Here is a 12391-nt window from a genome sequence, read left to right as displayed (position 1 = left end):
TCTTTTGCCAGATTAACTGTTCAGTCTATTTCTGACAGATGAGATCAGCTATATGGAATTTTAATACTGTGTTTCTTCTAAAATGTGTCTCTGTTTCTTTCCTTGGGCTGGAATGGAAGTTTGAAGACTGTTGAGGTTCAAAATTAGTTGTGTAATATTACTCTTACTGTTTTGGGGTGTTTTTCAGTAACTACTGGTCGCATGCATAAAGCATAAATAAATAAGTAAAAGTAGAAATAAAGACATGATTTTGTTCCCAAAGAATTTCCAGCTAGGGTCCTGATCTAGTAAAAGAGTTATGTGTGTGCTTTGTGAGGTTCCACTGACCTCAGTGGAAGTATTCAAAGTAGTTTAATATGTGTATAAACCTTTGCAAAATTAGGAGGTAAAATATAGTATGTCTGTTAAAATTTACTCTGCTTTAATGAACTGTAGATTCTTTTTTTTGGTAAAAAATATCTATAGAGTATTCCAGTTATTTTAAAGAATCTAAATCTCATTAGAAAATAATTAAATTATTGCTTGACACGGGCACCAACACATTGGTTTTTTTCTAAAAGCAGGAAAGGAACGTGAAGTTCAAAATTTCAAAATAGCTTTCATATTTCTACAGTTTAAATGTAATAAAAACAGCACTCTAATAGAAAAACTCTGCAGATTCTTATCCAATGGCCACTTCAATAAGAATACCTTAAGGGAGTATAATGAATCTTTGCTTCATTAAATATTGGAACAAACCATATAGTTGAATGTGCACAAAACCACTGGTTAATGTTATCACCTACACTTTCAGCAGCATACTACCATGGGCCCTTCTTATTTCTACTGACAAAACCTGACCTGTGCAAGTGTCTGTAAAAGAATGTGCACGTGGAATGAGTTATTAATTATGATAAGGATGGCAGAACCACAGCACATGAAAATTACTTTAACAGGTAGCTTTCACGAACATGTCTCAGAAGTGTTTTCAAGAAGTTGAAGACTGAGGATGTCAGCATGATCAAGTCATTCCTGAAAGTTTATTAAATGTGACTGCTCAGGTTTTGGCAATGCAAGGAAAAGAAAATCCAACAATATTGGGAACATACCTGAAAGGATCTGATTTACTACGTGTGTGTTTCACATAGCTTTATTAAACATATCCTTTGCTGAAGTATCATTATACTGAATTTCTTAATCTTAAAAGAGAAAGCATTTGGCTCAGGGTTCAATCAAGTACTGCTGGCATTCCTGGAATGACAACTTTAATCTCCTTCATTGTCCACTTATTTAATGCTTTAAATATATTCTCATGGTAAATCCAGCACCGAGGACAGAGACTGAAAACATTTATTCCTTTAATTAGAAATATGTATCCATACCACAATAAAAACACAATTGAAAATAGAACAATAATAACAAAGTATGCATGAATGCTAATTACAATATAACTGTGAGGGAGCCACTAATATGCAGCTAAGGCTGAATTGATGGGAACTGAACTGAAAGCAGAGTAGTAATCAACATGAGAAGAAAGCCTGATACCCTGGAGTAGATGGGAAAAATAGTTCTGGTTGATTAAGTTTCAGTCTGATGGGGTGAGGCAGGATTTTGAAATTCTGCTCTTTGGAGACTGTGTCAGGGAATAAATGTGCTTCTGGTCAGTGAAACGACAGTTAAAAACTACATGGTGTCTGCTGGATCCCAGAGCATTGGGTGGCACATATGTATGCAGAAGCACATTTATGTAAACACCAGCACTAGTTATTTGATCAAAAGCTTTCCCCATGGTGCCACGTAGCTAGGGCATGTACAGAACAATATAATAAGTTATAGCATCTATAACAAAGCTTATTTCACAAAGTTTATTCTGGAATCAGATCGTCAACATTGTGCTACATCTTGCAGGTACTGATGTGACACTGTCCCAGTGCAGGATGGCAGCAGATCGGGGCACCTGGGAAGTCAGCTTTCTCTTCTGCAGAAGGGTGTCTGATCACACCGATGGCATTGCCTAGGGGAGTCTCACACCAGCGCCTACCCCAGATCGCAGTGCAGATCTCGTTAATATGTATTAATCAGCTCTAATTAACCTGCCTTGCACCAGCACTGCTCGGCTACACCTGGCAGGGCGTCCTGGAGGGGAGTCGTTACACAGTACATGTTCCATTTTCCGTACAGCGCTGGTTACACGTGCAGGCTGTGTCGGGACACGGCTCCGGTCCCATCCCGTTCTCTCCCGTCCCTCACAGGGCGCTGTTATCCCGGGCGGACCCCGGCCTGGCGCGGCCGGAGCCGCTCCCGCGCCGCCGCGGCCTCCCCGCCCCTCAGCCGGAACGCGCCGCGCGGGGCCGCGTTGCGCGGGGAAGGGCGCGCGGCGGCACCGGCGGCCGCCATGGCGGTGGACATCACCCTGCTCTTCAAGGCCAGCGTGAAGACCGTGAAGACCCGCAACAAGGCGCTGGGGGTGGCGGCGGCGGGGGACAGCGCCAGGGACGAGCTGCTCAAGCGGGGCACCGCCCGCTCCAAAAGCGACTTCACCAGCAGGGCGCGGGAGGTGGTGAGTACGGCCCCGGGGGGAGGGCGAGGGGCGGCCGGGGCCGCCGGCAGCGGCTCCTCCCGGGCGGGCAGCCCGGCCCTCACCGCCGCCTCGGAGCGTCCAGCGCTCCCCGGGGACAGTGAGCGGGCCCCGGAGTCGCCCGCAAAGAGCCGCGGGGCGGCACTTTCCCACACGGGTGTGGGCTGGGAGCGCGGCGTGAGAGCGGGGGCCCGGCGCTGCCGGGGCCGGCTCCGAGCCCGCCTGTCGCCCGCGTTCCCCGCGGCGCGGCCCCTCCCGGGGCCTCCTGCCGGGGCTGCGGCTGTGTCCGTGCGGATCCGCCGCCCCTCCGGCCCGTGCCTACGGGCTGAGCACGGCTGATTCCTCCTGCCTGCTGCCACGTAACAGCGCGCTGCCATGGCACACGCGTTCGTCTGCGTCTGCAGGGCTGCTCCCTTTACTGCCTTTGGCGTGCTGGCTTCCGCTGTCACCCAGTGAGGCACTTAAGTGCCAGCCCTAGGCAGATTACATGTACAAAGGTCATCGGAAAGTTTTAAGACTTGCAAAGACAAACACTGAAAAGTTAGGGAGTAAAAGAGGTGAAAGATGATCGGCATTAACAGCAGTCCTCAGTCCATAGTCTTTCTGTAAAAACAGTTTTGTTGCATATTGTTTTCCTCCATTCTGAGTCAAAGGCAGGGTTTGAATAACATGTCTTTGATAAAGCACTGGACTGTATTTTGGAAAACTAAGGAACTCTGAGGAGACAGACTTACAGAATGGATTTGCAAGTTTGGGACTAAATGAGAAATGCACAAGTGGTTTATGGTAGCAGAGGAAGCACAAAGAAATATGAGGTTTTTAGGTTTCCATTCTAGACACTTATAGCCACAGATTTGTTTGTTACCTCTATTGAACAAGCCTTTTGTCCCATTGCCACTAGTATTTTTTTTCTGTCTGCATTTTGATTCTTCCTGCTCAGTTTCTGTGTCTGTATTTCAAAGTATTTACAGTCTCAGACTAGGTTCATGCCAACCTCTTCCTCCCCTCTAGTCTTTGCTCCCCCTTACCTTCCTGCTACCAGGGCTTCTTTGCTTTTGCCTATTCCCAAGTTTGGTTTTGTTTTTTAAAGTTCTATTCATACTTAAGCCTACCTTCACCTCCGTCTTCTCCTTCCCCTGCTGTGGTCCTGTGCAGTGATAGCATGCTATAGCCATGGCCTTTTTTTCTGCCCTGGTTCTTTGGCTTACCCCTGTTCACAGCTGCTGTTTCCTGATGATCCCAGTTTTTTCTCTGAACTCCTCACCCTTTCTGAGTTTCCTCAGTGCACTGTCCAGACAACAGAAAGAAGGACAAAGGCATGGAGAAGAATGTCTTGTTTAATTTGTAAGAGCATCAGATGAAGTAAACAGCTAGTGCCAAGGGGGATGAGCTGAACTGTCTGAGGGAGGCAATGGTTTTAATTAATGGTATTTATATAAACATGACTTTGGAGGAGAAGCAAAAGCTGCAGTGTGTTGCTGTGTGAACATGTGGTGCCTCTTGACAGCTGGTCAGTGAGAAGGAGCAAGGTGGGCTGGCCTTGCTCTCTAAGTCCTGTACCTTTGTGGCAGTGAGCCAACAGCCCACCAGACCACAGAACGTCATTTTAATGTGTGAATAAAACATTGAAATGTAACTTGAAATTAAGATTTATAGTAAAATAAATGATGATTTCATCTTTTTATTTCAGCCAAATACAGTTCAGTTTGATCATGTATGTGTCAAATTCTCTAACAGTAAAGACCCTGAATAAGCTACACTTAGTCACCAGTTTCTTTATGCCTTACTTGGTTGCAGAATAGAATATTTCAGTTGGAAAGGACCTACAACCATCATCTACTCCAACTCCCTGACCCCTTCAGGGATGAGCAAAAGTTAAAGCAAGTTATTAAGGGAATTGTCCAAATGCTCCTTGAACACTGACAGGCTTTGGGCACCAACCACCTCCCTGGGAAGCCTCTTCTGATGTTTAACCACCTGCTCATTATAAAATGCTTCCTAATGTCCAGTCTAGGCCTCCCCTGGCACAGCTTTGAACCATTCCCAGTCATCCTGACTCTGGATACCAGAGGGAAAAGATTGGCACTTCCTTCTTCATGTCCTCTCCTCAGGAAAATGTAGCAATGAGGTTTCCACTCAGCCTCCTTTCTTCCAAACTAGCGAAGCCCAAAGTCCTTAGTGCAAGTTTTCCATCTGACATGCAAATGTGGAAGTAGTGAAATAATAGAGTCTACACAAGGAACTACTCCTTTCAACATTCTATTCTGTGTGGGTTTGCATAGCATCTTGCAGGTAGAGCTCTGCTGATGCTGCTTGTGCTCCAAGCTCCAGGAGGAGCAGCCAGTTGCTCACAGCTGCAACACAGCTGGAGTGTGGCATTCAGCTGTAGGATCAGAGATCTCTCTAGCCCATCCCACAGAGCTTTTGTATCACGTAATTAAGGTGTTTGAGCACTTTGCTGAGCTGTATTGAGTGATATAACTCTCATACATTGAATGTTCTTTCTCCTTTCTGCCCCTGAAGGACTGTGACTTTTGCTGTAGGATCCAAGGACTGTGGAAACTGCTTTGGGTTTTAACTTCTTTTTATAGAGTCTCTAAGTGATGTTTAGGAGGGAAGATTGAAGGTGCTTAGTGTTTGGAGGAGAAGCTGTAACAAATTGTAACCAGTAATTGTAACTAGTAATCCTACAATATTGTAACCAGTAATCCTTCACAGCTTCTGTGTGTGTGATAAAGGTTCATTGCACCTGGGAGATAAAGTTACAGATTCCTATTTTACGTTCTCAAACTTAACGTGATTTTTTTAGGTGGATTGAAGGAGGCACAGAGAATGTAGAATATAAGAGTTTTGACTTGAATTGATATTGTGTGGGGAAACTGGTTTAGAGACGTGTGCTCTTGGTGTTTTGTGTTGCTCACAAGAAAATATTTCAGCATTCTGTATTAATTAGTATTTTTTTGAAGCTGGCTATTTTATGCTCAGGTATACTGTATTGCTGCAGTCTCTGGGGAGCTGATGAAGGTTTTTGTATTTGAGACTTAAGTTCTTAACACAAGGATATTACGAGCTCATCTATAACCATGGTAAAGTTAGTTGCAGAGACTGGTGTTGTTGGTGATGTTATTAAATTGTGGTAAAATAGTTCCATTCATATAAATCAAAGATGACTGTTATGGCTCTGAGATGTTGAAAGGATTTTCTTTGCCCTGGCATTGACCTGTCACTGTTTATTTGGTTTGGGTTTTTTTTGGTCTGTCAGCTGCCATTGTACAACCATTGGGCTGTCTGATATGTAATGTGACTTATGTTTTTTGTGGTGAAAATTTTTGACGCCTCCCAATCTCTTCACCATAATGTCTAGGACCATTAGGTAAGAAATTATTGTTAAGGATCAACAGGATCCTGTAGCTACAGGAAAGCTACAGTTCCAGTGACAGACTTTCCATTACTTGCAATTTATAAAAGACTTATAATTCGTTATGTGTATGTTAGTGCTTTTTAGTGAATGAAAACAAAACATTTTCTTTCTCTTAGACTTTATGGTGACATGGCTGTTTAAAATGCAGTATCCAGGGTTACTAAAGTTTGCATTTCTTCATACTTTTATATAGGCTTATGTAGTTGTTTGATCCTGACTGGATGCCAGGTACCCACAAGAGCTGCTCTATCACTGCCCTCCTCATCTGGGCAGGAGAGAGGAAATAGAATGAAAGGCTCATGGGTCGAGGTAAGGACAGGGAGTGATCTCTCAGCAACTGGGTCATGGGCAAGACCAGCTTCAGTTGGGGAAAATGAGTTTAATTTATTACTAGTCAAATCAGAGGAGGATAATAAGAAATAAACCAAAATCTTAATAACATTTTTCCCCCACTCCTCCCATCTTCCCAGGCTGAGCTTCATTCCCAGTCCTCTACTTTGTTCCCACCAGTGGCACAGGGGGACAGGGAGTGGAGGCTGAGGTCAGTTCCTCACACATTGTCTCTGCTGCTCCTTCCTGTGCAAGGGAGGACTGCTCACACTGTTCCCCTGACCCAGAGAAGGGTCTCTTCCACAGGAGACAGTCCCCCATGAGCTGCCCCAGTGTGGGTCCCCCCTGGGGTCCTGCCAGCAAAACTGCTCCAGTGTGGGCTCCTCCCTCCACAGGTCCTGCCAGGAGGCTGTGCAAGCTTCCCATGGGGTCCCAGCTGCCTGTGGGCATCCACCTGCTCCACTGTGGAGTCTCCATGGGCTGCAGGGACACAGCTGCCTTTGCCATGGTTTGCACCAGGGGCTGCAGGGGAGCCTCTGCTCTGGCACCTGAAGCACCTCCTGCCCCTTCTTCTGCACTGACCTTGGTGTGTGCAGAGCTGTTCCTCTCACATGTTCTCTTTCCTCTCTCCTGCTGCAGCTCCTGATGTGCAGTAGCACTTCCTCACCCCTTTGTTAACTCTGTTATCCCAGAGGCACAGCCACTGTTGCTGCTGGGCCCATCCTTGCCCAGTCTGTCCTGGAGCCAGCTGGCATTGCCTCTACTGGACCTGGGGGAAGATTCTGGCAGCTTCTCACAGAAACCACCCCTGTAGCCCCCCACTACCAAAACTTTGCCACACGAATCCAATACATTTTTTCCTTGGTATGGTGTCAGGTTTGGGATTAAGCTAAGTGATAGAAGAATTTTAAAGATTCAAGCAGAAATATTTTAGTTAAAAAAATGGGCTCACAGTAAGTGCTCAGTGACAAACATAAGCAGTTCACAGCCCAGTTTATGTGACATTGGTTCACAGCTTTACAATGCCTTAAATCTGTTGTTTTGTATGTTTTAAAAGATTGTCAGTTTTGCAAAATATTTGTCATTTGAGCTGCTGTTTTAAGACAGTATTAGGAAATGTGACTCCTAAAGGCCTTCCCTTTTACTTTTTTATGGCACATGAGAGCAATTGGGAATATCCTCTGTCAAATATACTTAGATATTTGAAAACATAGAAGGAACAAGAACTTCTTATGATTGGTGACTGTTCAATTTGTGTTGGAGAAATGGAATCAAGGCTGATACAGCCAATAAACAGAAATAAATATAAATGAACAATCAAGCAGGATTTCATGGTGGATTTAATTGCAGTCTTGAATAAAATCTGTTTTGCTTTGGGAAATCATCTTATTTAAGGTTTTGTGAAAAGCTAAAAACTGCAGAGTTGGAACACTAATTATTCAAAAACAATATCAGGCATATGTGAATAAATATCCTTGAGAATGGAAAATTTGAACGGTTAAATGCTTCTAAATCTTTAAGTGCAAAATTTCAAAATGATCAAATATCCATGTTTGAAGCTGTTGAACACATAAGGATGCCAGATTCATGAGGCTTCAACATCTGTTATTCATATAAGTTCTGTGTATGGATTCTGTAGGATGATTAACCGATTCTTCAAAAAAAGCATGGTACAATAGGCCAATACTCACACAAAAATTATGTTCAGCTGCTCTGTACAAATGTGTAATGAGGGGGAAAAATCCCCACATAAAACTTGTCTCCAAAACTAGTTCTTGTGAAAGTCAGAACAAATGACATTGAATATAAATTTTGAGCAAACCTTTTAATTCCAAGGCCTTGACTTCTGTAATACATTGCTTTGGCTACACATAGGGCAGTGGTGACTTGATAATTTTATTTTTTTATTTTTTATTTTTATATGTAAAACAGCTATTCATGTGTACCTGTGAAAGTCCAACTTATTTCATTGTTTGGAGTGCAACCTATGGGATAATTTAAAATAGCAGTGCAATTAGAAGAAATGGAGAGCTGGTTTTTTGTCCTTGGTGCTAGATTTGAGATATTCCTGCAGATCTTTGTACAGACTGGTATTTAGAGCATTCTCCTAGGACAGAAAAAGGTAGGAGTGTTTGTGTATGAAGTTCCAGTTTATTCTTTGCCACTGTCACTGCATTAAATAAAGCCTAAAAAAGGCAAGGGGAATGCCCAAACCAGGAGCTGGTCCCTCAGACTGACTATAGAGGAGCACCTTGAATAGCATGATGTCATTGCTGACATAGGACAACTAAAAGGGAGTGGTTTTAAACATATATACTTTCTGATCCCTTTCAGAGTGTTCAGGATTGTTTGAAGAGGTACCTAGAATAAAATTGAGCCACTGAAATAGTTTAATGTACACAGTGCTAGTAGGGAAAGACAAGACACTCACTGGAAAATTTCTAGGTGTTTACAAATAGAAAGTTTGAAAAATATTAGTAGATCAAATCTAGAGATCTAGATTTCAGAGGATTCCTTGTGCTTAATACAATTCTAATATGATAAGGAAAAAGTTGACTTTCAGACTGGGAGGTCCACAGGCTTTTCCACTGCCTACTGGTTTCAGAAATATCATGACTTCAGTGAGTGGCAGGTACCAATGTACTGATGCTGGAAGTAACACCATCCCTGTTCTAAAAATGAAAGGTATAGAAAAATAAAAAAGCCAAATATTAAATGTTTTATTGGCATATACTGTAATTATTATGATGCTGGTTCTGAGTCAAGTTCAGGTTGGTGACTCCAGAACAAGTGAGGTTATATGTGAGCTTTAAAAAAAACTGGGGAATATCCAAAATAATGAAATAGTCAGTTTGCTGTAACTTTTACGAGATGGGACATGTATTCTCCAGGTCTAAAACAGAACTGAAAGGGACTTAATCCTTAAAACTTCCATATCCAAGAGTGAATTTAGCATTGTGGGCTAACACAGGCAGAGCACCAAAGACTGCATGGTCATGTACTGAACTGCTTCTATTGTAATTGGATAGCTGATACTTACCAGTGCTATGAAGGAAATGGCCAAAAATGGCTGAAGTTGTGTGCTTTAATGGTTTTGGTTTTATACTCCAACTAAAAAATTATAACCTGATTTAATAAGGCTGTTTAATAAGATTTTTTTAAACTCTGCTGATTGCATAAGAATAACTCCCATGAGAGAATATTTGAATGCAGGGGAAATATATACTGTTTGTGGTGTAGCCAAATTAGAGTCTTTATTAGAAATGAATGACTGTGCCAAATTTTGGACAGTGAGTGATTTCAGTTCACTTGACTTTTAATGAGAGTTAAGTTCTATTAAATTTGGCCCATTGCTGAGGTCATTAGGATTAATTCCTCCTTCTCTCATGAACAGTTAATGAACAGTTGCTCTTTCCCCCAAAGTTCACCGATGATGTTGCATTTTGTACTTATTTACGTGCACATGGGTTTCCCTCCCCCATGTTGTAGGCAGAAAATATATTTTGAAATTGTACTTTTTCAAATAGGGAGTTACAGCATACTGCTGCCTAGTATCTCAGATTTATCTCTTCCCCTGTGCAAATTACAGTTAATGTTAGTTTTTTATTATGAGCATTTATTGGTTTTACTTCTCATTTCCTTCATCCTTGTTAGAGAAGTTTAGTCTGAGAGACGGAAGGGAAAGACGATAATTTTAATTAGTAGATGAGAAACATATAAAAAGCTGGTTAAGGAAATAGCAAAATAAAGATTGGGAAAAAACCCAACAAACTGGGAGAAGGATGAAATGCTGACCTTGTTCAGTACATTAGGACTAAATGCCAAATCACTAATGTTCCCCATGTGATGCTTCTGGTTTTAGCAAAAGTCACTTCAAAAACAGTGAGGAGGGTATTGGCTGGCCTTGGGGAAAAGTTACGAACTCCTGCATTTTGGGAAATGTCTGTGCAAATGTCTGTCATTGTTTCCCCCTGCTTTGTTTGTTTGTTTTAAAGTACATTCTCAACTCCATGGGAATTATTTTTTGAATTTAACAGAACAGCAGGATTGAAAGTTGGCTCAGGAAACAACTTTCCTTAGTTGCCTGTCAATTTTGTTTTGACTAACTGGACCTCATGTGGTGCTGAGGAGTCCAAAAGCATCTAACACTGCAGTTTCCATTTTGAGGATGTTGCCTTTGTCCTCACCTCACCTCCTTCCAGGCTGCTTGTGGGAGGTTCTTTTCTGGCTTCCAGTTGGAGGAATTGTATCCTGCAGCTGGTAACTATGAACTCTTTCCTGATTGTGGTGTTCTGTTAAGCTGACACCTTTTGCAAGTTCTTGCTTTTTCATCCTCCCACAAATAAGGATAACATTTGTGGAAGTGGAAGAAAGCTGAGGTTTATCATGGGTAGCCTCCTTCTTTTCTTAAACATAATTTACATTAGCATAACCTCTGCAAGAGAAAGATGGGCTAGGGGCAAGGTGGTGGGCCTTGAGGTGTCTGAAAAGCTGGAGAGGAAAAGAGAGACAACAGAAAATGTGCAGGCATAGCTGGAAGAAAATGGAATAGTCAAGGTTGTAGAAGATACAGTCTAATATTAGAGGTAGAAATATGAGGAAAAAAAAGAATGAATATCAGGAAGTTATATGTGGTTGTGATATAGTTCATCTAAACAGGGAAGAGAGGAAGGGAAGAAGGGAGAAAAAAGCTGAAACTTAATATTTTCAGGTTACTGAATTTAACTGACTCATTTATACATTTTGTTGTTTCACTGAGTTCTTTATCAAAGATTTTGGAGCAAGAACAGCTCATTATTTTGAGTACTTTGATGCACTGCCATTGCTACAAGCCTTGGGCTCTATATTTATGTATGTTGAAATATAATCTCTTGTTTGGGACAGAAATGAACATAAAATAAGCAAACACAAAAGAATATCAGCGTGATTTGTTAAGTGATGCCACTGTGGGGTTTATTTTTCCAGCTATTAATACTGAGGCCAAAATAAAGCTAATTTCCTTGTAAGTTGGTAACTTTAAGGTGTCTGATTATTCTCCTCCTCTTCTTTTTTGAGAATAGTTTGGTGGATAGCAGTCCAGAGAAGGTCTTAGCTGTGACACTTCCAGCATCCTGCAGTTCTTTCTGTGCATGCTGCATCCTGCTTCTTCACTTAGGTAGAGAAGATGTTCTTGGACACTGGAAAAGTAACTTCTTTTGTTATCTTCTGCTAAACCGAGGCTAAGGAGTTTTCTCATCTGTGACAATTATCAAACAGAATTTCTGAGTCATCACATATGTTAATTGGTTTAAACTCTGAAATACTAATAAAATGGGGAGATACTGTTATTTAGGATGCAAATTACGCTTCACAAAAGAAGTTTAATCTCAGAGAACAGCTATTTCAAAACATAAGGGTGTTTGAACTTCTCACAAAAATTGGTTACATATCATTGCTTTCAATGAGTAGTACTCAGATTTGTGTTTTTGCTAATTGAGACTCATTTTGGTCATCAGGTTTAGTTATTGCTGTAATGCTGAGCTGATAGCTTGTGATTTTTTGGTAATGAGTCGATTAAGTTTTTGTGTGTTTCACCACAGATAAAAGGATACAATTTTTCAGTGAAAGGTTATGTAATTATATTCTCTGTCTTTGAAACTTCAGTCCATTGTACTTGAAAATATTTTTCAGACTGGCAGATATTAAAACCTGGCATGATAGTTTCAGCAGTGAGAGCAATTAAGGGGTGAAAATTGGAGGTATGAATAATTTCCAGTAATTCGAGGAAAATGTTCTTTAGTGTTAAAATATTACACCGTGGTATAATTGCATAGAATGTTAAATGATGGATACTTTTTTGAAAATGCAAGTTTCCTGGCTTCAGGGTGGTTTGTCAAAACTTTCTGTCTGGCAAAAAATTACATTTTATAGTGATCAGGTGTTTGCTGTCCCTTTTTACCCTTTCATTCTGACTCTGCCTTCTCTTTTGATGGAGGTTGGTGGGACCTGTAGAAAAGTGCATGTGCTGCATCGACTCAAATTTGCATCTATTCAATTTCTGCAGGTATTGTCCAGCATTTGAAAAGCAAACAAAACAAAAAACA

The 12391-nt window shown here is 41.6% G+C and overlaps 1 protein-coding gene across 1 annotated transcript in view; it reads left to right on the top strand.

Moving 5' to 3' along the window:
• The first annotated feature begins 2306 nt into the window (after window positions 1–2306).
• The window catches only part of STX18 (syntaxin 18), a 60384-nt gene continuing 50299 nt past the window's right edge, over window positions 2307–12391 (top strand). Inside the window, exon 1 of the mRNA XM_054633068.2 lies at window positions 2307–2539. Within this exon, the coding sequence (XP_054489043.2) occupies window positions 2375–2539 (165 nt within the window). The 5' untranslated portion in view covers window positions 2307–2374. The remainder of the gene's footprint in view (window positions 2540–12391) is intronic.

This window comes from Agelaius phoeniceus, chromosome 4 (assembly GCF_051311805.1).
Source record: "Agelaius phoeniceus isolate bAgePho1 chromosome 4, bAgePho1.hap1, whole genome shotgun sequence".
NCBI lineage: Eukaryota > Metazoa > Chordata > Aves > Passeriformes > Icteridae > Agelaius > Agelaius phoeniceus.
This window is presented reverse-complemented; position numbering and strand designations above follow the sequence as displayed.